This window comes from Strix aluco, chromosome 1 (assembly GCF_031877795.1).
Source record: "Strix aluco isolate bStrAlu1 chromosome 1, bStrAlu1.hap1, whole genome shotgun sequence".
Lineage (NCBI taxonomy): Eukaryota > Metazoa > Chordata > Aves > Strigiformes > Strigidae > Strix > Strix aluco.
This window is the reverse complement of record NC_133931.1, coordinates 151,496,837-151,521,412: the sequence shown is the minus strand read 5'-3', so window position 1 is coordinate 151,521,412 and position 24,576 is coordinate 151,496,837. Positions and strand designations below refer to the sequence as shown.

The 24,576-nt window shown below is 40.6% G+C and overlaps 2 protein-coding genes across 6 annotated transcripts in view; one reads left to right on the top strand and one right to left on the bottom strand.

Moving 5' to 3' along the window:
• The window catches only part of ACAD11 (acyl-CoA dehydrogenase family member 11), a 31,451-nt gene extending 30,325 nt beyond the window's left edge, over window positions 1–1,126 (top strand). For both annotated transcript variants that reach the window (XM_074840062.1, XM_074840052.1), the window contains 2 exons: window positions 186–295; window positions 758–1,126. In XM_074840062.1, the coding sequence (XP_074696163.1) occupies window positions 186–295; window positions 758–872 (225 nt within the window). In that variant the 3' untranslated portion in view covers window positions 873–1,126. The remainder of the gene's footprint in view (window positions 1–185; window positions 296–757) is intronic.
• A 1,289-nt stretch (window positions 1,127–2,415) lies between these two features.
• DNAJC13 (DnaJ heat shock protein family (Hsp40) member C13) overlaps window positions 2,416–24,576 on the bottom strand; it is a 56,597-nt gene continuing 34,436 nt past the window's right edge. For 3 of the 4 annotated variants that reach the window (XM_074840042.1, XM_074840041.1, XM_074840044.1), the window contains 24 exons: window positions 23,842–24,043; window positions 22,966–23,081; window positions 22,045–22,123; window positions 21,326–21,461; window positions 20,011–20,195; window positions 18,479–18,553; window positions 18,175–18,294; window positions 17,098–17,277; window positions 16,060–16,227; window positions 15,361–15,474; window positions 14,915–15,031; window positions 14,206–14,383; window positions 13,067–13,158; window positions 12,615–12,714; window positions 12,072–12,146; window positions 11,794–11,906; window positions 11,214–11,383; window positions 10,796–10,838; window positions 9,701–9,874; window positions 8,503–8,682; window positions 8,118–8,258; window positions 7,494–7,637; window positions 6,569–6,668; window positions 2,416–3,256 (listed from right to left, as the gene is read on the bottom strand). In XM_074840042.1, the coding sequence (XP_074696143.1) occupies window positions 3,159–3,256; window positions 6,569–6,668; window positions 7,494–7,637; window positions 8,118–8,258; window positions 8,503–8,682; window positions 9,701–9,874; window positions 10,796–10,838; window positions 11,214–11,383; window positions 11,794–11,906; window positions 12,072–12,146; window positions 12,615–12,714; window positions 13,067–13,158; window positions 14,206–14,383; window positions 14,915–15,031; window positions 15,361–15,474; window positions 16,060–16,227; window positions 17,098–17,277; window positions 18,175–18,294; window positions 18,479–18,553; window positions 20,011–20,195; window positions 21,326–21,461; window positions 22,045–22,123; window positions 22,966–23,081; window positions 23,842–24,043 (3,100 nt within the window). In that variant the 3' untranslated portion in view covers window positions 2,416–3,158. The remainder of the gene's footprint in view (window positions 3,257–6,568; window positions 6,669–7,493; window positions 7,638–8,117; window positions 8,259–8,502; window positions 8,683–9,700; window positions 9,875–10,795; window positions 10,839–11,213; window positions 11,384–11,793; window positions 11,907–12,071; window positions 12,147–12,614; window positions 12,715–13,066; window positions 13,159–14,205; window positions 14,384–14,914; window positions 15,032–15,360; window positions 15,475–16,059; window positions 16,228–17,097; window positions 17,278–18,174; window positions 18,295–18,478; window positions 18,554–20,010; window positions 20,196–21,325; window positions 21,462–22,044; window positions 22,124–22,965; window positions 23,082–23,841; window positions 24,044–24,576) is intronic. The other variant, XM_074840045.1, reaches the window with a different exon arrangement.

The window sequence follows — 24,576 nt, the reverse complement described above, 5'->3', positions numbered from 1 at the left end:
TTGTCCCAACATGCTGAGATAGTTTGGGGTGACTGGAAACAGTTTTACTTTACCCAGGGAACAGCAGAGCTCTTGTCCAATCCAAAGAGGAAGGAATGTACAGCGAGATACCAGGCATGGATAAAACTGTTAAATACTTGCTTATGAAACTGTTACTGATAACGTGAGCTCTCTTCTAACTCCAGGTAGCCATGACCAAAGTGGTTGTCCCTCGAGCTGTGCTTAAAGTGATTGATTGTGCAATCCAAGTGTGTGGTGGAGCTGGAGTTTCTCAGGATTTTCCTTTGGCTGTTATGTGAGTAAAGGGAGACTTATCGGGAGATGCTAAGCATTCCTTCTAAGATAATTTTGTAACACCAGTACGTACTGTTTCACCTCAGGTAGCCTGAAATAATGGTCCATATGCCTTTAAGCTATAAAACTTAAAACAACTGCTTTTATAATTCAGTTCTAGTGCAATTGCATTGCTTTACCCTTACAAAAAGAGGAAAAAAAATAAAGCTGGCACTAGATCTAAAGGAGTTCTTATCAGCAGCATAGAGGATCTGTTTCTAAAGCTCAGTCTTATCCCTCCTGGCCTTGGGGAGAAGCCAGCCTTCTGCATTTCCAGCCCACGCATCTCAGTCCTGCCACGGAGGCTTTGCTGCAGTATCTCCTATGATAGCTCTTTTCAGACAACTGTTCAAAGGGTGGCTAGAGCAAAAATAGTGCTGAGGCAGCCTGCTGGCAGACCCTCATCCAGTTCTTTCCGACCCAGGTTTGCTTATATCCGGACCTTGCGCCTGGCAGATGGGCCCGATGAAGTTCATCTCTCAACAATCGCAAGATGGGAACTGCTTGATCAGTCAAAGAAGCTAACTGCAAAAATCTAAGGTCGGCCTAAAGCCACCTCAAATGGATGGAAGATTGAAGAAAGATTTTATTCTGTGCACTAGTGTTGTTTAAGGTAAAATTGGATGAATACAAAAATCTGATTCTAACTTGAAGCAATACATACTCTCTCATTCTTTACTTTGTAATTAACAACACTTAATCAGGGGCTTGCTTTTAAAACTTTGCAGAATGCCCTGTAAATACCAGAATTTGTCTGGATTGTTTATAACATTAAATAAAATCTATTTTTTAACAGGCCTGAAGTGCTTTATTTGCTCTGAGCCAAAGTCCTCTATTCTTTTATTGCAGGCAAAGCAGTTCTGACTCAGTTTCACCCAATTTAGTTTATTGCAAGCTAGGATAAACCTCTAATTTTTTATTAAATGACAATTAAACACTTAGGTTAATGCCCGTTTTCCCTTTCCAAAGCTCAGCTGCAGTCCAACCCTCCCTCCTCCCCAGCTGCCCTCACTCCTTCCCCACCTCCCCTCAGGTGAGGCTGGGGGGCAGCACAGGAGGAGCTTTGTCTGCTACTCCTTGCTTTTTACTCCTCTGCTTTGTTTCTCCAGATGCATCTCCTCACGTTTTTCCTTAGAGGTGTCTCCTTTTGTGCATCCTCACAAACCCCCTCCTGGCCCAGCTGCTCCCACCCTTTCTTAAGTGTGCCTGAGCACAGGAGGCACCTGCCCCTTTGAGGAGCTGGTTTGTCCAAACCAGTTGCACCTGGCACAGGGCTGTTCACAGCCACCTCTGCTACCAAAACAGGCACTGCCAAGACACCTTTGTCAAGTTCTCAAAGGTCAGAGTTCCTCAGGTCTGCTTCTGTAACCATCTTCAGCAGTAGTTGCTTACAAGAGAACTTGTTCATACAGTAACAGAACCAGGCAGACCACAGCATACTGCACCATCAGTACCTCTACTTACTACAAAGTTAGGACAATCGCTTTTCAGCTCAGACAGGGTTGATCACAATTAACTTCAGGGTACAAGAGTTTACTTTTTGCATGAACAAACCAACCACCCTAGCACAGCGTTGGCGCCTGGAGAGAACATGCCCTGTTTGGCTCAGTCTTCAGACTGAGCGTGCAGCCAGGCCTGCCCCCAAGCCTACCGCCGAGCCTTCACCCGCAGGGTGTTCCAGCTACAGCTGCTGAAGTCAGTCAGGGGGGCACAATTTCAGAGTACCTAGAACTGGAAGCTTTCCACAAAGTAGTGTACCTCCTATCAGTTCATTAGACTAAACCCATGATTACAATCTTTTGAGAAAGCAATAATTATTGTTTATATTTCCATCCACCTTCGTTTCCTCTTGCTTCCTGCCAAGAAGGTTTCCTAGGAAGTTGAGAATGTCAGCAAATCAGTGGCTGGAGTGCATTTCAGGTACAGAACAACCTGCACTGCGGCACTACCCGTGGTTTGGGAGTTCTGCTCCAGGCTGTCAAAACCCACACGATGTGTCTGTCAAACAGGAATGCCCAGGAACCCTATTTAGCTACTCTCATTTCCTCCCCTTTTAAAGAACAGCTACATAAGACCACCACCTTTCTCTCATTAACAAGGCTCTTAATTCCCTTTATTTTAAAATTTTATGTACATATGAATGATCTGTATAATGTACACTCAATATAGAAAGTTTTTATATACTGGATAATGTATAGAACATTTCACAATTACACTAATTTCTTACATAACATGTCAACTTTAAGGTTTTTTTGCTGAAGCTTTGTCAATTTGGTCAAGCCAGTTATACATACGAATGTCTAATGCTGTCTGATCTCAGGAAGAAGATAATGTTAATGATTAAGGACATCAGTGAACTGGTGCAGGGACAAACGCCTTGCGAGTCACTTTCAATGGGTGTGATCACAGACTGGGAAAAGAAGGGGTGCCCTTTTAGTGGGGGTCGGTGAGGTCAAAGTGATTTTAGCCCAATTCCTCTAGACTGTAGCTCAACTCCAGTCATGCTAATTCATAAAATATAAAAACTAGGAAAGTTTGATTCACAGTCTTGTAAACAAATATAAAGGAACAAAATGTGCTTACGTACAACAAGAAAAAATTCTTGTGTACCCATTTCAGCTGATCCACAGAGTGCTTTCTTGTGTTACAGTGTGATAGTTAGAATCACTGACTTTTCCTAAAAAAACAAACCAACAGTCATAGAAAAAGGAATAACACTGTCATTAAACGCTTGGAAAGGCAGTAAGTTCAATGTGTTGGAGGAAAGTGCCATTCCTCATCACTGGCCAGTCTGCCTTTGTCTCTTTCACGAGGATTTCCAGTCCTTAGCTGCCATCTCCCACGTCATTGTCTACCGGGGGTGGTACGTTGGGCATTACAGATGATGTCGTCCCTGCAGTAAGGTAACCAGCAACTCCAGGGCCTTTTGGGAGGAAAACAGAATACTGCTGATTAGTTTTGATTCTGAGGAGCAACTGAACAGCTTTATTCCCTCTGGTAACACTCAAATAATACATCAAAGTCAACCAGACACCTTAATAATATCTAAGAGCTTTCACTTAGATTCTTTAGAATCTAGGAACAGTAGGAATTAAGGCATCCTAGTCCACTAAGTGGAGTGGCTTGTGGAGGCCATTCTCAGACTTGCTCAGCATTTTTTATGTCAAATAAGTTACAGAAGAGCCCCAAGCACCAGCATTATCCATCTCACCTTCTGCTGCAGAAGTGGCAGCGAAGAAAGAGGGCGTGGCCTTCCTTTGCTAAGGGAAGGACCTGCTGCGGGAGCGAAGCACGTTCAGTTCAGGCCACACATTCCCCACTACTGGGCTCCACACTGACGCTTTCAGTGCTGCAAAGGTTTTCCTAGCTGCATATTTAAAGGAAGTTCAGTGGGCTGCCCCATGAACAAGCAGAGCTGCCTGATACTTGTCAAGGCAGCTCTGCCTTCAGTTGGAGAAAGTAGCAGCATTTTTGGGATACACAAGCTCTGTATTGGAGATACAGAACTCCTTACTATTAATAAATCTCTAGGCCGATTACTATAGGGGCAGTCAGTTTTGCACTGCAGACCAAGCCCCTCTCCCTCAGCTTGGAGTTTAAAACTTAGTCATACAGAAACTTTCAACAAATACAATAATAACTCATGTTGCAGCATGAGGCGTTTCAACAGCAGCTCTTATCAGTTTAGTGATTGTAGGAAACTGCCAACACGCAACATGTTCCTGCATCAATATAGCGATCAACCTGGTGTTGGACCTGCAGCCTACACGGCTCATCGTCAGCATGGTAAGTTCTGCTGGGTCCTCTACTCTCTCTCCTTAAGTCACCCTCACCAAGTTCTCCCACATTTACTATCCCTTCATGTCCCACCCTCCCTTCTCACACCACAGCCTGGAGCCGGACCATCAGAGCACGGTTTGTTTCCTTGCAAACAGTCCCACACTACCACTGCAAGCAAGAGAGCAAAGCAAGCAGTGCCTGTGGTCAAAAAAAGATAAAGAAAGCTCTCTGGCTTCAGCAGGGGACTTCTTTGCCAGCCCAGAGGCACCTGCCAAGAGCCAGACCCACTTCTACACATCCTAGCAAAAATTCCATTAGTTCTCCTGTCCCTCAAACCCTTCCATTAGGGAGGGTTCCTAACCTACTTCAGCAGTTTAGTTCATCTGTAGTACCAGCAAGTACCAGCCACTGCAGTTGTTAATTTTCTGCTCCTGTGTGCTTGAAGAAGGGGAGTTTATCAGTGTTTTGCAGTTTGGGACCACACATTTGTTACAGTTCTAGACATGCATCTATTACTTGGAGTGCAGCAAGTGCAGCGTGCGTTTTGCAAGATGGTATCTACCTGCTTTAGAGAGCTACACAGAAGTTAGCAAGCTGCCTGGCAGAGCAGATCTAAAGCCCACTTCTCAGGTGAAGGGGACTGCTACCAGTTAGAAGGGAAGGAGAAGAGACACCTGAGGGAAGAGAAATAAGCAAGGGAAGTTTCAAGGGAAGTGCAAATAGCAAAGCAATTTGAAGCAAGACATAAGGCAGAATACAAGATAAGGCAGGTTAAAAAGAAAGCTTGTTGTTTGGTTTCCCTCTATACTTTGCATTGGTACAGCATCTTCATTCTACATTTGCAAGCACTTAAACATTAGGCATTTTAAAATGCAGCACAGGCCTTCAGGCAATTGGATAGCTACACTGCCCCCAGCCGCAAGCCTGACAACGCCTGGTACCGTTTCAGTTCTTAGCCAGTAATCAGCCAGCATTTACTTCGTATTTCTAATTTATAGTATTTATGAGATACCAAGGAAATTCAGTACCAACTGAGTCAAGCGTTCAAGTATTCTTTGTCAAAGTGGCATTAAATGGTGCAATAAACAGAAAACTCCTGTTCAGCGCTAAAGCACAGAGCCCTGTGGGGAAAACAGCATCAACTGTTGCAATACACCTGCTCTCAAAATATGAAGCATCTGCTTCTCGAATGTCTAATGCCTGGCACAAAAGGCTCTTGCTTCATTTTCTCAAAATACATGCCAGCATCTTGCAAGAAAAACTTCCCTGTCTGTACGGCCACCTGATTTATCCCTCATTAGTTCAGTTACACTCAAAAGCTTTTCCAAGATTCCTACACTGGGTTAGATGAGGAAGTTCTGTGCAGCACATGGGAGTGTTCATACTGATATCACAAAGGACTTTGAAACCTTGCCTGGGAGGCTAAACTTTTAAGACCAAATGACTGTTCAGCTGATGGCTATAGAGGAGTCAGTTGCATCATGTGTTGCTTTAAAGTTCACTACAATATCATCACAAAGTATTTTCAGATCTAGCAAGGGATCTGTGCTAGCAAAGTCTTGGGCTGTGGTACAGCAGAATATAAGTAATTAAAGATGTATCTAAAGAGCTGCGTGCGGGTGAAGGAAGAACCAGAATCTGATTTGCTGTGACGTAACTGTTCTAGGATCATGTCCATGCCGTGCCATCACCAGCAAGGAAGCTCACATCAGTTGCTATCCCTCATGTGGGCACAGCACGCACAGCTAGAACGCTCCTCTGCGCTGCTAGTGGGACTGAGGCGGCTCCCTGCGGTGCCATTTCAGTCTTGGTGGCACCAGCGGGGGGACTCACCCAGGGTCACTGCAGCTGTGTTCAAGTGCATGCCACAAGCTCCACGCAGAGGCATGAGGCACTCCCACCAGAGACAGGCCCTGCCCGTGCACCAAACCTGACCAGAGCACGGCCTCGCACTCTGAGCTACTCACATTCCAACTGCTCCAATACTACAACTGCACGCCTGGCACTAAAGCAGCGTGACTCGCATGGCACAATTCATACAGACAGTCTAAGTGATTTTGGAGGAAGTTTGCTCCTCTCCCCAACCTTGGAAAACAACTTGTTCTAGAACTAGACTGATCCTGAGAAAGCATGGAAAGTTACTGTGACTCATTAATTCTGATTACACCTCTGCTTCATCACTACAGAGTACTTGCAAGACTTGCCAGTGTCCAGATTCTGTTGCTCTGATTATTTTAGAAGTATGGACAGCAAGGCCTATCCAGAGAAATGTATTCTCAGCCATGAAAAAGTTTGGCTTTTGATAAGTGTTTTAAAAACTTAACAGTTTTAGAGCACTGAATGTTCAGGCCACATGATGGCACTAGATCCTGAGGATAAACAGTATCTCCAGAGTCAAGTCTGACAATTAACAGTCCAGTATGATTCAGAACATAAATAGGAAAGGGTTGCTAACCTGTGAGGTATCCTGCTGTTTGTGTCTCAGAAATGAACAAGTCATGTTTCTGATCCTTGAAGGCACTCCACACAGAAGAACGAGACAGAATTTCATTTACCTACAGTATTTGAAGAGATTAACACAGTGAGCAAGCGACACTCGTAATGTTCTAGGGGAACAAACTCATTTTCTAGAACCAAACCATTCTGAAGGGATTACCAAACAGCATGGCAGTAGTTTGGGTCACAATACAGAATCACATTTCCAAGGAGACTGTAGCAATTTGCTTTTCCATTTGAACTGTGCAGCTGAACACATAATGCAGAAGGCTCATAAAATCATTTAGTAGCTTGACTTTCTCCCTTATTCCCCAGTTAGATGACCAGGAAAAGCAACCCTGCATGCAGCCACTTGCCAAGCATCTAGAGCTTAGACAGAACAGGACTTCCCCTGTACTATAGCAAAATAGGGCCAACTTGGAGGAAAGACCTACCCCCAGTTTCCCTCCCCTTGAGAAAACTTTCAACACAAGGGTAAGAGAAAGGCACCGAGAACTAGCACAGTTACTGAGACAAATTTTACCAACTTGAATATAAATCCGTAACACAGCTGCAGTTGTCTACAACAGTATTTATCCAGGAAACAAAAAAGCAATCTACAGTTCTAACACAAGTTCTGAAGAGTTGTCAGTAGAAGCCTACCAGTTTATAGAACATTTCTGCACTTAGGATTTCTCTTTTTCACTAGTGCTCTTCTCAGGCATTGGAACAATGACCTCTCCACAAGAAAGATGGAGGCGTTCCAACCCATAATGATTTTGTAGTTACCTGACGTTAACATTTCAGGTGGAATGATGCACAAGACAGTCATAAGATTAAACAAGGGATGTTGAGTTTGATGTTCCAAGTGTACAAAGCCCAGTTAGGGGCTTGTCAGTACCTACCTGTTCTCCGTACTGCAGGCTGCGAGACATGGATTTCAGAGTTTTAACAATCTGAGCTTTTGTTGCAGATGGGCTTTCCAGGTTCTCAAGACCAATACCTTCAAGCAGCTTTAGAAGGTAAGGGACCAAATCTGCTTTCAAAGCCTGCAAACATACCCAAATGAGTTGTCCTGACAGAGACTAGGAAGCTTCATACTCCATAATGTTTTGCATTACTAGCATCAGTATGAACCAAAAGTGCCAACAGCTACTATCAAGTATCTTCAGGTTAGTCCATTTTTCCCAAGTCACATAAATACATGCAAAAGAAAGCAAAGATACTGTCCACCAGTTCTGCTCTGTCCAGGTGTAAACACGGTTGAATTAGCTGGCATTCCTACGTTATCCTTTCTCAACAGACACAAGCCAACACTATCCTACACATTAAACTTCAATGCTCAGGTAACATCTTTGAACAGGTCTGCATTTTGGATAAGGGACTGACTTCTGACTTCTCCAATAGGAAAAACACATTGGTTAGATGGCTTCTGGGAAGCCTCCTGGATGCAAGTTGAACAGTACCTCCGTTCTTATGAACGGTTTAGATACCCAAATATAAAAATACCATATTTTCACAGTACTTACTTGGGCTACTAAGTCATTTTGTTCCTTCTGAAACATTCGATTAAGTGCTTCACAGGCTACACCAACTATATCTGATCTCTTTTTCATTCCATTCATGAGAGGGCTAATGGTCTCTAGTGATGCCATTGCTCGAACACAAAGCTGTAGAGACAAAAACATCCAGAGTACTTTATGCTAAGCTTGATGGTTAGGGCAGATATGGTCAGCAAAGACCATAAATTTCTCAGCATCTTTAATCTATCAATTCTCCATTAATTAGCTTTAAGTCCCTGCTCCTCTGGTACACAGTATTTGTAGTTAAAATAATGCCTTCTAGGAACACTAAACGCCACAGATAACTCGTTATGCTTTTTTCTCCCCTTGAACACTTAAAATGATTCAGTACCTCATTGTCAGACAGTATGTGCATGACTCGAATGGCACTTTTAGGAATGGCGTTGTTCTTGTGATTCATAGCTTGGATTATCTTGTGAAGATGACCAAGGGGAGGAACTTGATCAGCTAGCTGAGGCTGGGCACTGAACAGGCACACAGTTGCTGTGGTAATGGTTTCTAAAGTTTCCCCCTGCAGAAAACCAAAAACCAAAAGAAAGTACAACTCAGTGAAGCCTTATGTATCACCATAATAGTAACATTTCACACTCGCTTTGCATTATAGGTCTTTTCCCTAATGCTCTCATCATATCACTTTCCATTGCAATTGTTAAGACAAGAACATGACCTGCTCCAGTAGTGGCAGACATTCACCAGTTTCATGAACACAGATCACAACAATTTCTCAGCACTATTTCCAGTATCTAGAGAAGCCAGCGTGTGGCTGCAGCCTCCGCAGGGACAGCAGCACATGTGCTAACTTGCTCAGTGGGAGCATGATAGCACAGATGTTTAGGCTGACCACCTGAATCCTTAAAGGGTTGTGCAGTCTGGGCAGCAGCACTCTCCACACTTGCTGTATTCTGCATGCCTACACAAACTGCTATCGCATCTTTGTAATAAAGATGCCTTTTATGAAATGGGCAAGATAGTTCCCTCCCTGCAAGTCTAACCCAGAACCTGTCCGAACACTGTTTAAAATTCAGTTTTTAGTAATATCATTAGGTTACTGACTTGAACATTGTTCTCATTCAAACTGTAACACATCAGTTCTGCATTACACTAATTGTTAGGTGCCAGCCCTGTATAGGTCACAATTTACACCAGAGTGGGAAGTTTGTGTTGTAGAAGGGCAGCAGAAGTGTCAAGAGCTGAAAATTTTTAGGCAGTACAGAAAGAGTGCCATTTTCTTAGGTTGGTCAGTCATGGAATAAAGACACTTCATTTGTTAAGCCTCATCTCTACCACAAAATAAGCCTCTAAGACTTACTGAAGCTAGTTCTGTGGCTTCAGGGACTTTAAAAGCACCCCATGTTCAGAAGTTGTCTAAACATATCTACATGTCTTCACAGAGAGTCAGAAAGCAGACAAAAATAAATCATTTATGTTGGAAAGAAAGCATGAGAATTCAAGTTAATCAGATACTAAAAGACAAGTAGCTTAAGACTGCTAAACAAATTCAAAGAGTAGAATCAGAAAAATCATCTTACATGGGGGTTATTTTTCTCCAGCAGTTCAGTAAACTTTTCCAACAGTGCAATGAGAAATTCTCTTGGTTTCCGTAAAACCCAGGCCGGCTGGGCAATAAAAATCCTTAGGAAGACTCCCCCCACTGAAAGTTCACCTTCCGCCTCACCATACACCACAGCAAAGTCTTCAGGCAGCTGTTGAATTGTAAAGTAGGAGGAGTTACTGGCAAGGGTATTTGTGAGAGCTGCAATTGTTTCTCTAACATCATGACTCTTAAGTGGTAAGGGTTACCAAATGAACTGTATTCTCCAAAACTAAGCTGTGCAAGACCAACAAACACTTCATCTTGAAGAAACATGAGGTAAGAAGTCAGAGTAGGAAGAACAGTGTAGGTAGTACCACTATGGTGGACTTTTCTTTCAAAGAACACAAGTAACTGAGTCTACAACTATACTAGTGGTTTACCACTAGTTCAAGAGAAGTACCAGCAACAAGGCTGATAAAACAGCCCTTTCCTTTCTTCTTTGCACACCTCGGGGGAAGGTTTCTCACCACCAACCTAGGGAAGTTTCCACCTGAATCAAATAGCCATCCTGCAGGTGTTTAGAAGTTGTTTTAGTGTTGAATTAGACCACTGTTGGGAGGAAGTCATGCCTGGCCTTTCACAGATATTGGGGAATACTGCAGACTGAAACATCATGGATTGACCTGATGTGATGGAATGGCTCAGGACAATAGTTTTTGAGACTCAGTGGCTTACTAATGTTCCTGAACATTTATCAAGAGCAAGTTTACTACAGCTATGTAGTAAGTGACAAAACTTTTTCCAGCAAACTGGTATTCTCCTTTGCTGCTGACTTTTGGTAAGTTTTAGAAAGACCTGAACTATTAGGAAATTGAGTATTACGGGCCAAAGTACTGCCAATAAAGTGTCTAATTTCAAGGTACAAGTAGTAACGAAAGCATCAATTCAACATGAAAACAGTTATGTTAGCACAGCAGTGAGTTCCTGCTGGTACTTGAAGAGGAAATCCTGTCAGTTACATACACACATATATTATCAGCTGGCTACAGTCTCCCTGGGCACACTCAAAGCAGACACAGTATACTTTTACCTTCCAGTTAGTGTCAGGGTTGTCCCTCTGAAGTTTAAAGTGCCTTTAAAAAGAAAGTAAGTTTTAATGAGCAGTAAAAGCAGCAGTAGTCTTTCCTGCTTGACACCTCAGTCCCCCTCCATCATTGTGAAGTAATTTGAGTTTCTAAACCCCATTTTCTCTGCACTGTAACCCCCTCCCAAATCTTACAGCAGTGAGCAAACGCCTGGATTGCGCAAAAACCACACCTGTGTCACCGAGTTACAGATACAACATACAGACACTGAACAAGTTTCTTTTCACTGAAGTCTGGCTTGCAAGGATTCTACTTTTTACAGGCAGAGTTCTGTCTGACAGTTCTTCTATAGCACCTCTGATTTACTGCCACTAAAAGAGTGTCTCAGTTAAGGAAATACTTAGTCAGTAGGTCTCCACATACTCAAGCATCATTTCTCGAACTGTTGTTGATACTTTCTCCCTGGAGTTGTCATTCCAAATTAACTCAGGATTTTCATGAGTTCCCTCAAAGATATGAACAGCAGCTTCAGGGTTGTCTCTCATGGCATCCATGAAGACTCCGGGTAAAAATTTCATTAGTGTAATTCTAACCTAGAAAGGGTGAACAAAATTGACATTTGGTATACCATAAGACAAACGGACAGAAAAATGGAGAACTCTAGAAAGTCCAATTATTTGTAGTGCTATAAAGCCAACTGCTAGACCACAAAATCAGAAAATAAAATAGTGCTATCTTTTAAATAGCGATAGCCAATGACAGGTCTGAAATCTAGGTATTTAAAGTCATTATAATAAATAGTTTGGTTTCCATTTGTAATTGCAATAACTAAAACTGCTTCTAAAAGTCTGCTCACAGATTAAGAGTTAACTATTTTGAAAAAGCCAGATTGCTCTTCACATGAACGCTTCAGTCACAGAAGACGGGGTTTTTTTGTTCCATCTTTAGAGGGGCAGGTAACAATCAAGATAAGAGTTCCAACAAGAGCTGTTAAGATTCTTACCTTTGGACCCACCAGCTTATCTGCAGTCATTTTGGCAAAGAGCTCTGCTGTTTGGGCTCGGACCTGTGGATGAGTTGAGTTGCAAAACATATCTAGTAAGTAGATTAATGCACCTGTACAAAGAGATGGGAAAATATTCAAATTTTTTTCTGGCCATTAAGTCGTATAGATTCACCAATTTCATGTTGATTGTTCTAAAGGGAAGAGTAAGATTTGTCCACTGTATTTACTTTAAGTACTGTGTTGCAGAAACATTTGCTTTCAATGTAGTACTGTACCTTTTGCCATGGCCTCTTTAATTATTTTTGTGCTAGATGTCAGAGCATACAAAGTTTCCAGGACAAGCTGCCGACCTGTCAAAATAAAAAGTATTAAGAACTTTGTGCCACATACACTATTAACTAATCAAAGAGGAACTAAACTGATCTTAACAGAAAGCTGTATCAAAACTGCAATGAAGCTTATGAAAATTGCAAGCTTAGGGATTTCTGGCTAAATTCAGTTAGTTAAGGAATGTCAAATCAACCATACATTCTAGTATGGCAAAACTTCTTAATTAGATATTTACTACCTCAATTCCCTAAAAGAATTAGTCAATGAAATACTACACAATTCAAACAATTTGAATACCTGCAATTCATATGTTTCAGCTCACACATTTAAGGCAACAAACAGCTTACACAGAACCTTTTTTTTAACCATCCCCACCAAAATGCTCTTTTAACCTAAAACTCAGTAGTAAGATCAGCCAGCTGCATTCTAATTAATTTCTGAGTTGGAAACCCTTTGCCTTGCAAGACTATGAATTATATGGTACATACTTGAAGGTAAGGAATGCAGGAGTGCCAGTAAGTTCGCAAGAACCATTGCCTCAGCAATGTTGTTAACACATTCTTGGTTACTTGTTACTATGTTCACTACCTGTAAAAGATCAGAAACAACACTTGATTATATTCCAGCTGTGAAGACATTGTCCAGAAAATGCAGTGTATGATGAAGTCAGTCACCTCCCTGGCCAATATAGCTAAGATTTACAATGTTTATTCCTGCCACCAAATTGTCTTGTCACCTCAGGAAAGAAGGGAGCAAAGACACAGGCAAGAAGCTATCACTTGTTCCTCTAAGGAGGAACTGATACCTTGCAACCCCAATCCGGATACTTTTTAGGGGCTATTCTAACAGTTACACAATGAAGTTGGTTTATGTTCGTTATGTAGAGCATCCAGATGGGGGGAGGGGGGATAGGTTTGGTTTTTTTGGTTTGGATTTTTACCTCCAGAGCCAACTGCTGCACCTGGCCAGCTCCATGAACACGCAGAAGGGAGAATATCAACTTAAAGTGACCTATGCATTCACACTCAGAACCTGTGAGAGACCAGATAAGTTATCTTCTTTTAGCCAAAACATTCACTGAAGGCCATCCCAAGCCCACATTTCACTGTACAGAGGGGTGTTAACTACTGTGGCAGACTATATACAGACGTGTAGTATTTATAACAGCTCCTACAGAATTAGCAAATTATCAAGTCCTGTCTATTAATCCAGTTTCCACAAAGTCTCAGGTCAACAATATTTCAAAAGTGGAAGATATTTCCTTGTCTAAGGCAAGTAACTGAGCTACTTCTTGAACTACCTAGTTATCTGCACCCTTACAAGACAACTAAGCAAGTTCAGTTATTTTATTTGTCATTTATCGTCAGTACTTCTTGTCTTCAAATACACTTGCTCTTTCTGATTCTCCCAGCTCAGGGTTGCTATCTGCAGCAGTAACAGCTGCCTTCAGTGTTATAATTGCTAAATACAGAGAATCCAGGATGAGAACAACCTAACCAGCTATTATTAGAAGCCATGATAGTAACATAAGTTGCTTTTAGAACTAACGTACAATACAGTAGGAAAACATCCTAATCATGTGTCTCAGGCTTTTCCAGTCTGTACACTGATATCTGGTCATCAGTCTTTGTTGGTATTAGCTGCCCACTCTCAAGAGCATCTTCTCCTCCTGCTTTAATAAGGACCTGACACATTTTTAGGTGTTTACTAGTAGGCAGTATTCAGCTCAAGGAGGTTCTTTTTGATGCGAGGAAGTTTAAAAATCAACTAAAGATTATTTGAAGGATTACAGAAAGTTTTAAGAGGCTTGTCTTCCTGGTAACAGCAGGCTAGAATTAGAGTTAAAATCCAATGTTTCAGAGAAAAAAAATAGATAAGGCTTGGATTTCACATAGAACTTTACTACATCTACTGATAATGTTCTCCAGGAAAGAAAAGCAAGTTTATATGGCTCAACAATGCTAAAGTCTGTTAGCCAGCAAAACAAGTTTCCTTCTTGCTGGTAAAGACTACAGAGGTCTGCAATTTTTAGGCTTTCTTGTGAACAATCTTATCATGGAAGTTCAGTTTTAAGCCTACCTGGGTTGTGCTTTATCACGTTTCTCAGAGCCTCCAGGGCCATTTCAACTCTCCGTAACCGATCTCCATGTTGATTGGACTCTACTTTCCCAGTCTGTGTTATTGCCATTAGCGTATGAAGGTACTGTGCTTGTGAGCCTATGTAATCCAAGAGGCTTGCAGCAAATGCTTTAGGAAGCTTTAAATTAGAGATGAGAGCATTTTTAGCTGTGTGATGCAACAGTATTCACACTAGAAGAAAGTGTATCCAAATAACTTCTCCTACATTCCACACATCCCTTTCTTTCAGACAGGCAACACTTTTCTACTACGATTGCTATAACATCTGGAGCACATTAACCCTGTTTATATCTAAACATACCCTTACAAAGCTGTTACTACTTCAACAGTACTCTTAAGGCGTCTGTATAGATGAACAGCAATGCCACTAGGTAGAATTACTACCTCCCAGAACCAACCTGAGTGTCTGCAGTGCAAGCTTGTAGAGAAAAGGCATTGAGACATACAAAGCAGCACGTCCTACAACACTCACTGTTCTTTTTAATTGGTTCTGCTCCAACAGAGAGATATCCCATAACATGCTGATCATGTTGAAGGAAATTTCCATCAGATTTTGTGTTTTCTCTGTTCTGTTTGCACTGAGACACAGAAAGGAAGAAGTAACATTCCAAAAACTAGCTTTAACAGGAAGGTTTTAGCTACATCTCACCTCTAGTTGGAAGGTAGGGACCTCATTGTAGACTCTAACAAAAATCTCTCCTACAATAAGTTCCTTTGCATGATCACTGAAGACAAAGTCAGATCCATAGCTCTTGTCACAGTCACCCTTTAAGCAGAGATAAGCAGCACAAACTCAGACAGAAAATAATCTTGTAGAAAGTGTAAAGCTATAACCCAATAAGGAAATAGACAGTACGTGAACAGAAAACAAAGCTTTTGCTAAAGTCAGAAGCTCAAAACAGATTGAAACATTACAAGAAATAAACAAGCAAACTTATCTGTTTTGTTTTTAAGACAACTGAATGAAGAAACTGACTTAGGAGTAGACACAGCAATGGATATTCATTAACTATATCATTGCATTACAAGTGGATGTGTCAAAACAAAACAGTTTAGAAAAAATAGTAATGGGATTTAAAGTAAAGAGTATCTTACTCTCTTAATCATGCTTTCTTGTTGAGATTCCAAAAACTCAAGTAATTCAGCTCTTGTCCCATTGTTCCAGATCAAGTATGGGTTCTCTGTGTTACTGTTCAGCATCTTCAGAGTCTAAGAAATAAGGAATTCACATGATATAGCATGTTTACAACAGTTTTGGATCATTACACACCCTAACCAGCATGTTTCATGATATTAGTTAATCCAATCTCAGTAACAACTAGACTAATTTCATAAGTTTAAAGTGTCAAGTTTCCCCACATACTGGAAAAACAGTATATGTAAGATATTTGGTACAGTAAAACCTATAGTTTTTCTTTATTCTGCTTCGAGCCACACTTCAGACTATTTTTGACAGTGAGCAGCAACTATCTGAAGTATCTCTGCAGACAACTTCCTCGGCACCACTTTTAAAGAGTTTAGCCTTTGCTCTCCATCATCATTATATCCTTAAGCCTTCAACAGTTAACTTCTTTGGTCCCACATTTGCTTCACAAATAATATTCTATAGGATACTGTTCCTATCCATAGTGTCTCAGGCTAACACAGTTTTCCTTGCAGTTACTCCAACTGCAAAGAGAAATCACACTGCTGTTCTCTGTATCAGGTTGGTCCAAGAGAATTCGTTGCTTTAGAAATGACTAGGTACTCCCCTCCATAAATCGCTAGAGAAAGTTTTGGTCAACAGATACTTACCTCAGTAGGACTGACCACAGAGAGTTTCCTTGCAATATAGGGTGTCAGCATTCCAGCCAAGCTTTTCCTGATCGTTGGGTTTTCAGGTGTAGCTTGTTCTTCAGAGAGATACCCTCCAAGGCGACTCAAGGCCAAGAGACTGAGCTTAGCAAGGCTATTTGCTACTTCCTGAAAAATAGTTATAAAAAACTTAGAGCTTACTGGAGAAATATCAGAATAGCCAGAAAGAGTTGTCCAACACTTCTGCACCAGAACTGGCATCCTCTATTTATCTGCATCACTAATTATGCACTGATGTGTAATAAAACACTAGGTGCTGCAGAACAGCACAATATGATCACTGTGTCATGGGCTTAATGTCGTGGGCAGTTAGACATGCGCCCTGATAAGTAGAAAAAACTGGGGCACTAAGATGAGCTGAAAGCTACAGAAGCTATTTAGTGTAACAGCTTCTGACCAGACGACAGTTCCTGCTGGTAGTCAAATATCAGCATAAGTAGCTTTTTATGACAGTGATACAAGAGTTAATAACTACAATAGACTCTTCAAAGCTTGTCTCATCCAGTAGCTGAGGAAGAAATGCCATACTTAGAGGGTGACCATTTCAGGAAATTGAGGTCTGAAGCCACTTATAGCTGTGGGGCAAAGGGACAATACAGTCCTAAAGCAGACATTTCAGATAAGTTCATGGTATCACTAGACCACCCCTTTAGCTGAACCTCAAGAGAAAAAAAAGTTATTGAACAAATTTACTGTTTTACTGTTCACTGTAGTTAAAAGTCTCTTTCATTAAGTCTATTAGAAACTACAGGTTTTGACAGCTGAACTCAAAACATGAGCTACTCTTTAAAAAACAAAAAACCTGAACAACATTATTTACACTACTACACAAAAACACCCTTCCAAAGCTGCTCTGTTAACATTATTGTTCATGTAATTCAATGATTCTAGTAAGTATTTGAATATACTTATTTTGTTAATAAGAGATGGCAAGCAACAACCATTGCTGTCTGAAAGTATGCACCATGTTAACATTACCTGGTGATTCGAATCTTCACTTTTCTGAATACCGCTCTCTTCTAGTGTATAGTCATAGTTGAAGAGGTAACCCAGTAAGTACCAGAGAACTCCAGCTTGGAACAAGTGCGTTTGTAGCCAGTAATCTAATGCAAAGGAGCTAACACACTCTACTCCCAAAGCAGCTACTCGTGGTATGTTCTGAGGGAGGAAAAAAGTTTGCCTGAGTACTTGTGACCAAAGAAAGCCAACTGGCTTCCTTACCAAACAGAGACTTGAAGCCAAAACTTGTTGATTCTAGAGTACTACCTAAGCAGCACAGAGATGAAAACTGAAGTAGGCAGAACAACATCTGCTGTTGAAGTTGATGTCTGGTAGCCAAAAAACATGGCTAATTAGTCAGCATCCTTTGAAGTAAGAGTACTTGAATAGTTGTTTCATGACTAGAAAGGACCATTGATGAACTGGTGGAAAAACAATTCAAGAAGGTGGCAGAGATTCCCAGTGAGCTTTTTATGGCAATACATGTGTTCTGCAAGGACTAAACACACATGCACCTGCAGTCAATTACTATAGTCTAGTTTTACAGTCTTCTGTTTTCTATAGTGTTCTGTTTTGTTTTCACATACCCTGTATGAAAAGTTCAAGACAAGATTTCCTTTCTTAATTCAGACAAAATTCAGCATTTATATAACATGAGGTAAAGTTCTAAAGAGCTAAAGAGCTAAATGGCAACAAAATTTCTTGAATACTGTTCCCAGAGTTTATGCTGATTTAGGAGTCTATCTGCTTAAATTTGATCTAGCTCTAGTACTTTTATCTGCTGATTTAGTGCAGTAAACCAATCAGCTAGACATGTGAGCTAAAGCCAAAAGCAGCTATATCTTTATAGTGGTTACATTTTAAGTGCATTGAATGGATTCAGATACAAGTGTTCAGAACAAGACAGTAGAGCTCTGTATCCAATAATGATGAGCTGAGATCTTACAGAAGGGTTTGATCAGTCTCTGCGATAGCCCTATCTCCCTTAAAAGCACAACATTCTCCTAAACATTTAACAGTTAAATACCCATTTGGGCAAAGGAAAGGAGCTCTTACCTTGCCATAATACAGTAGCCTACAGAGGTCCTTAATGATGTTGGGCATTTCTGTAATCTTCTCTCTGCACTCCTCAAACTGAGCTGCTACACTGTAACACTTACTAATATATCCACATACCTACAAAAAGCAATATTTTATTGGTTCCAAGTGGAGGGGAAATGCATGTTTACCATCTTATTTTTTAATATATATAATACTAGATCAATTTTTATATTGCATATACACACATTCATATTATATATACACTGTAACATATATTGTCTTCTGAGAAGCTGATACAATCAAAGTTGCTGCAACTTACCTGTACAGACATATCATCTGGTTTACTAGAGTAAGTCAAGACTGCTACACAACGATTAAATGCTTCTTGCAATACCTGTGAGGATTGAATGATGCACGATTTCAGTCACAACAAAAACCAATAAAGGCTGGCAGAAATACAACATTAGCTGGTAAACCCATTTTTAATGGCTGAAAGGAAACATTTGACAAAATCTGCTGCTTGCTCAAATGGATTGTAGGGGCAAATTTCCTTGCAAGTGCTGGAACTGGCCTTTAGTCATTTGGAGGTGATAGCATTCTCACATGTGAGTTAATACCTCAGTCGGTTTGCAGACGACACCAAGCCATCCAGGAGTGTTGATCTGCTTGAGGGTAGGGAGGCTCTACAGAGGGATCTGGACAGGCTGGAGTGACGTGACAAGGCCAACTGTAGGAGTTTCAAGGCAGCCAAATGCCGAATCCTGCACTTGGGTCACAACCCCATGCAATGCTACAGGCTTGGGGCAGAGTGGCTGGAGAGCTGCCAGTCAGAGAGGGACCTGGGGGTGTTGACTGACAGCCGGCTGAACAGGAGCCAGCAGTGTGCCCAGGTGGCCAAGAAGGCCAGTGGCATCCTGGCTCATATCAGAAATAGTGTGGCCAGCAAGACTAGGGAAGCGACTGTCCCTCCGCACTCATCACTGGTGAGGCCACACCTTAAATATTGTGTTCAGTTTTGGGCCCCTCACTACAAGACAGACATTGAGGTGCTGGAGTGTGTCCAAAGAAGAGAAATGAAGCTGGTGAAGGGTCTAAAGCACAAGTCCTATGAGGAGCAGCTGAGGGAACTGGGGTTGTTTCACCTGGAGAAAAGGAGGCTGAGGGGAGACCTTATGGTTCTCTACAACTCCCTGAAAGGAGGTTGTAGTGAGGTGGGTGTCGGTCCCTTCTACTGAGTAACAAGCAACAAGACAAGAGGAAATGACCTCAAGTTGCACCAGGGGAGGTTTAGATTGGGTATAAGGAAAAGTTTCTTCACCAAAAGGGTTGTCAAGCATTGGGACAGGCTGTCCAGAGAAGTGGTTGAGTCACTATCCCTGGAAGTGTTTAAAACACCTGTAGATGTGGTGTTTAGGGACATGGTTTAGTGGGACTTGGCAGTGTTAGAGGTTAAATGGTTGGGCTCAATCTTAAAGGTCTTTTCCAACCTAAATGATTCTATGATTCCAATATGTGCAATTAAAAGCCCTTCTGCACAAGCGACTTGTTCACATTTATCTATTCTTTCACATACAGAATGCAGCTCTCAGTTTTGTAAAGAAGTAGAGAAACATCATGTGTAGTTTGCTTATCCACAGTTCAACAGACAAGCCTAGGTCCAGAAAGAGGTATACTCTGCAAGAGGCTTCTCCTACTGCATCCAGAAGAGACAGTAAAAATGGACAAGTGTCTTAAAACCAGAAGTGATTCTCAATTACACCTGATGGCCTATGCATTGAGGATCTAGGATTCTTAGCTGTGGAAAAGAGTTAGATTAAAAAAATTTATTTCAATAAGTTTCTTTCCATTTACCTCAATTCCATTTTCTCTTCTCAGTTCTTCTGCATTTAATGCTGAACAATTGACAGTATGGAAAGCAAGTTCTGTAGCAGCAGGCAACAGAGGAGATTCTTTGGAAAACAAAAGGTCATCTGATGTTTCAATGGTAATAGTCTTTATCAGCATAGGATAGCCTGCATATTTGTAAGGTTTCAACTCTGAAAGAGGAGAAGTTAGAAGTTTACATATGTGCAGAGCCTAAGCAATTTAAACCACCGCATAATTATCAGTGGAAGATATATCAGATATATAAGGACTAGAAGTCAAAGAAAGACAACATCTGAGAGAACTGAAGCAAGACTGAGCAGTCCACACAATCTGACTCCTTGTCACTTAAGAATGTTCACGCCAGAAGCTGACAGCTTCATGGAAAGAAACTCTTTCAAGATTAATAAGACTTCTCTCCAGCTCAGCAAGCCCCCAGGCTCAGAGCCTTCCAAGTGATCCTTGTCTGTCTCCAGAGAAACATGAGTATAGTTTTGTCTGTCTCAGGCCAGGATTGTCTAACAATAAGCCTACAATGACCTCTTCCAGTTGGCTATCATATGTTTTAAATAATTATATTTTTCATTTCTTTAGGGTTCAGCAATGATAAAGAACAATTTCATCTTGCAGCATGGAGCCAACTGTGAGCCAATCTATGTAAGTCCATGCTAATGTTGTCATTGTCTCCACACAACTGACAGAGCTATGGTGGCATATGAGGTTCTTAGTTTACCATTATAATGTAACACTTAAGTAGCAAAACACTTTTGGCTCTGCAGGACTTGGACACGCCAGCAGCTGCCAGCCCAGGACTGTAGCTAGAACCAAGGGTTAAGGTACACTGTCTCTTTCCCAGTTGTGAAAGTGGTAGTGTTGCAACACACTCAGAGGATTGTTAACACTGGTCAGAATTTCTGCAAGATTACACACATGTGGATATTAGAAGTGAGACAATCTCATTTATACCCAGAATCTGCCACTTGGGTGACTTGAGTACTAGTGAGGACTTTTCTGCAGACAGAATTGTAAGTCTAAGCTACATAGGGAGGAAGATTCAAACTATTTAGTATTGGAGCAGAGAACTTCAAAAAGCTATTAATGCTTTTTTTGAATGAAGTTTTACTGCAGATTAACATATTACTTAGAAGAAAAAGTCCTATTCTGAAGTCCTTTACCATAGCTGCAGCAAGCCAGAAACCAAATCAACAGAACACAGACTCAAAAACAGAGGAGATTAAAAAACTGACTGCAATGGCCACTGAAGAAATGAAGATAAAACATTATTCTGAGACACCATGCTTACCTTCCTTATGCCTGTTGAAGAGGATGCTTTGAGTTTTCAAGATCAAAATTATGTTTTCTGGATCTGGCCCATCTATCACCTTGGCAGACTTTGTGCACAGAAACTCATATGCTTTATTAACTTTTTCAAACATATCCTGCAAATAAAAGAGGAATAGTCTTAAAAGTTGCTAAGAACCCCCTAATTACTCCAAGTCTGCAGCATCAGTTTAGATGTAGGTAAAATAATGCATTCCAGGTTATTAGCCACAATGCTAGTTTTGTTGCCTTATTAACTTCAGAAAATACTGAGCAATACTGGTTCACAGACCGATTTTTTTGTCTCCTAAACTCCGCCATAGGCAAGAGACTAAAACCAAGTCAGTTCCACTATGACAAAAGTAGTAAGTACAGTTTAATTGATTGTAAGAATAGGCAGAGGATGCAGTCTGTCTTTGAAAGGAAGCAATGAGCTTATTTAGGTCATGTGTAACTCTTTAAACCAGATGCTTTGAAATGTGGGTCTGACCCAGATTGTATCAGTTTACTGTAGAAATCCTAACATTCCTTGATTGACGTAAGTTACTCATCATTGTAGTATTAATCTGTACTCTAGTATTCATCTAGAGCATAGCTTTTAAAAGGGAGAAAGAAAATTAAAGTGGGCATTTCAGAATTCTTAATACATATAGCAGCTGAATTTGTCCCCACTTTAACACCATAACTTTGTGTTGTACATACCCTGCCTTCTGGATTCTTGTCTGGGTGATATTTTTGTGCCAGCCTGAAATAAGCTTTCCTGATCTTGCTTTCATCATGCCTATGAGAAAACAAGTCCCATTACACTGAGTAACATCAAAAAAAACCCAGAAAAACAAGCCTGGATTCTGACAACAGTACTAATAGTAACTGCAATTAAGTGAAAACTACAAAGCTCTCATTTCAATTTAAAAACTCAGCTTCATCAGCTGACACTGAATGCGGGTAATCATGTGGCCACAGAATAGCCAGAAATTTTAGAAATACCTCTCTCTATATAGAATATACTAACCACAAAGGTACTCAGAGTCCCTGAATCTTCTAAATGAAGAATCTAAATGAACTATAAGTGGTAAGTTAGTAGTTTGTAATTTGTAGTAACTGCACTGTTCTTGGAGGATAAATACAAAGTCAGTTCTCTCTAGTCAGGTCTCTTCTAGAGGCCTGAAGTCAAAGACCAGTGGCAAGATAGGAGATAAATTCTAAGGATATTATCACCAAGAAAAAGGACAATATTTGTCAGTGGGAAGAAGGATGATTAGACAAACCAAGTTCCATTTTGAACATATTCAAGTTCTGCCATATTCTTTGCTCACTATGGCTGAGTCTAATGCTTGTCCTGTAACACAAGCTACTGAACGCTTTGAAGTGGAGCTCAAAGCATTTTTCCCCAGTTTCAGTTTATCTGAACAATTTACAATTATTCTCTCAAAATGCTGGAATTGGATTTTCAAGTTTTGTTTCTTTTTAGATAAAGCAGTCTTCCACTGTGAAGGAAGTAGGTGCTAGACATAACTGAACTGGTACCACTAACTGGCTACAAGATAAGAAACTTCAGTTTTTTCAGTATACAGAGTTTATGTAAATGTAGTTATACAACTTTAAATACTGAAAACAACTTACTGGCCTTGTCCTTTGGGAAGGTTAAGGACTTCATAAGCATCATCTATTGACATGGTAGGTGGCTTCTTTTCTACCTCCTTCTTCCAAGCTTCTAGTGTATCTTTCAACAATTTAACCTAAATAATTATAATTTATTAGTGTTTCATTTACACCAACACCAGTACATGTCATTTTTTAATAAAATGCTGCTTTATTAAGGAATCCTTATCACCCATCACCCTAAGTTCAAAGACCTAATCCTTTTGCCATGAATGCCTATGGTTCCCCCTCCAGTCAGGAAACAATTAACACTTTGCTTCACTGCAGTGCTGCATTTTATTCAAGATAAGAGCACCTTAAGTTTAAGATGTCTATGCAACAGTCACACTAGAAGAGGGAGAATCACTTAAATGATATGCAGTTCACATCTCAATACTACAAAAAAACCACAAAGCTGCATGAATAAGTAGAGCTGCTTAGACAGACCTAGACCACAGATTTGTACCAAAAAGATCTCAGCAGTTTAGTTAACGTACTGATACCAAGTTAGCTCAGTTTCTTGTCCAGTGTTCAAATAAGAACCCAAAAGTGAGGATTTTTTCCTCCACCAATCACTTAATGTTCATTGAAACACTCTGAAGTTTCTTGGATGCTTTATTTTGCTTTTTTAATAGTCACCACAAGGAGGATATACTTAACGTATGATTGCTATAAGGCATGAAGACTACTCTGCTTCAAGATAAAAGTGTTTAACATATTTGCTTATGAACTGAAAGTCAGGATCAGTTACTTGCAACAAGCCTAGTATTTTATTTCCTTAATTTTTTGTTACAAATCCCATTTTTAGGACTCTGAAAGATCAAGAACTAAATGAATCCTCAAATACTTTGTACTTACTGGATCTTTAATTGGCCAGTCTGGAAATCTGAGTGTATCACAAAGATGCTTGAGGTAATAAATATTACAGAACAGCTCATTTTCCAGTTGTGGGTAGTTGATAACTGGGATAGGACAGTATTGGTAGAGTGCTCTTGTATTGCTTTGAAGACGAGGGGTGAAATCAGCAAGATGAGCAGCAATCTTCTCTATCATAAGACGCCTAAAAGTTACAAAGTTTGGTTTAACACTTGCCAAGCAGTCACTCGATCCTCAGTGACTGCACAAGTGTACTCAATGATTTCTTCTGAAAAGATTCTCCTTCTTAGTTTCCCACGTTTCAGAACAGATTCAGAATAGGATTCAGTCCTATTCTGTTATAAAGCTCTTTCGATGTCATGAAAATTAGTTTATTAAAAACAATGTAAAGTGACATTTTGCCCTCCCTCAATTTTTTGGGAGATCCTAAAAATGTATTGTAAAATTAGAGGTATATCTCCTAGATAGGTACTGGTAATGAGTACAGTAAGTATAAAGCAGTCTACATCAATAGTGAAGTCTCCACTCATTAAGGGAACTTGAGTATGATAGAGGCAGATGTAAAGCATGTTGTCAGGGAAATATTCCCCTTCCTGCTGCCAATTCCGCTCCCCCCCACCCTTGTTATTTTTGATAGAAGCAGAGGGCAATGCAGGACACTGCCCTTGCAGAAGGCAAACAGAGGAAAGTAATGAAACCATGGAATCCAGGTATTTT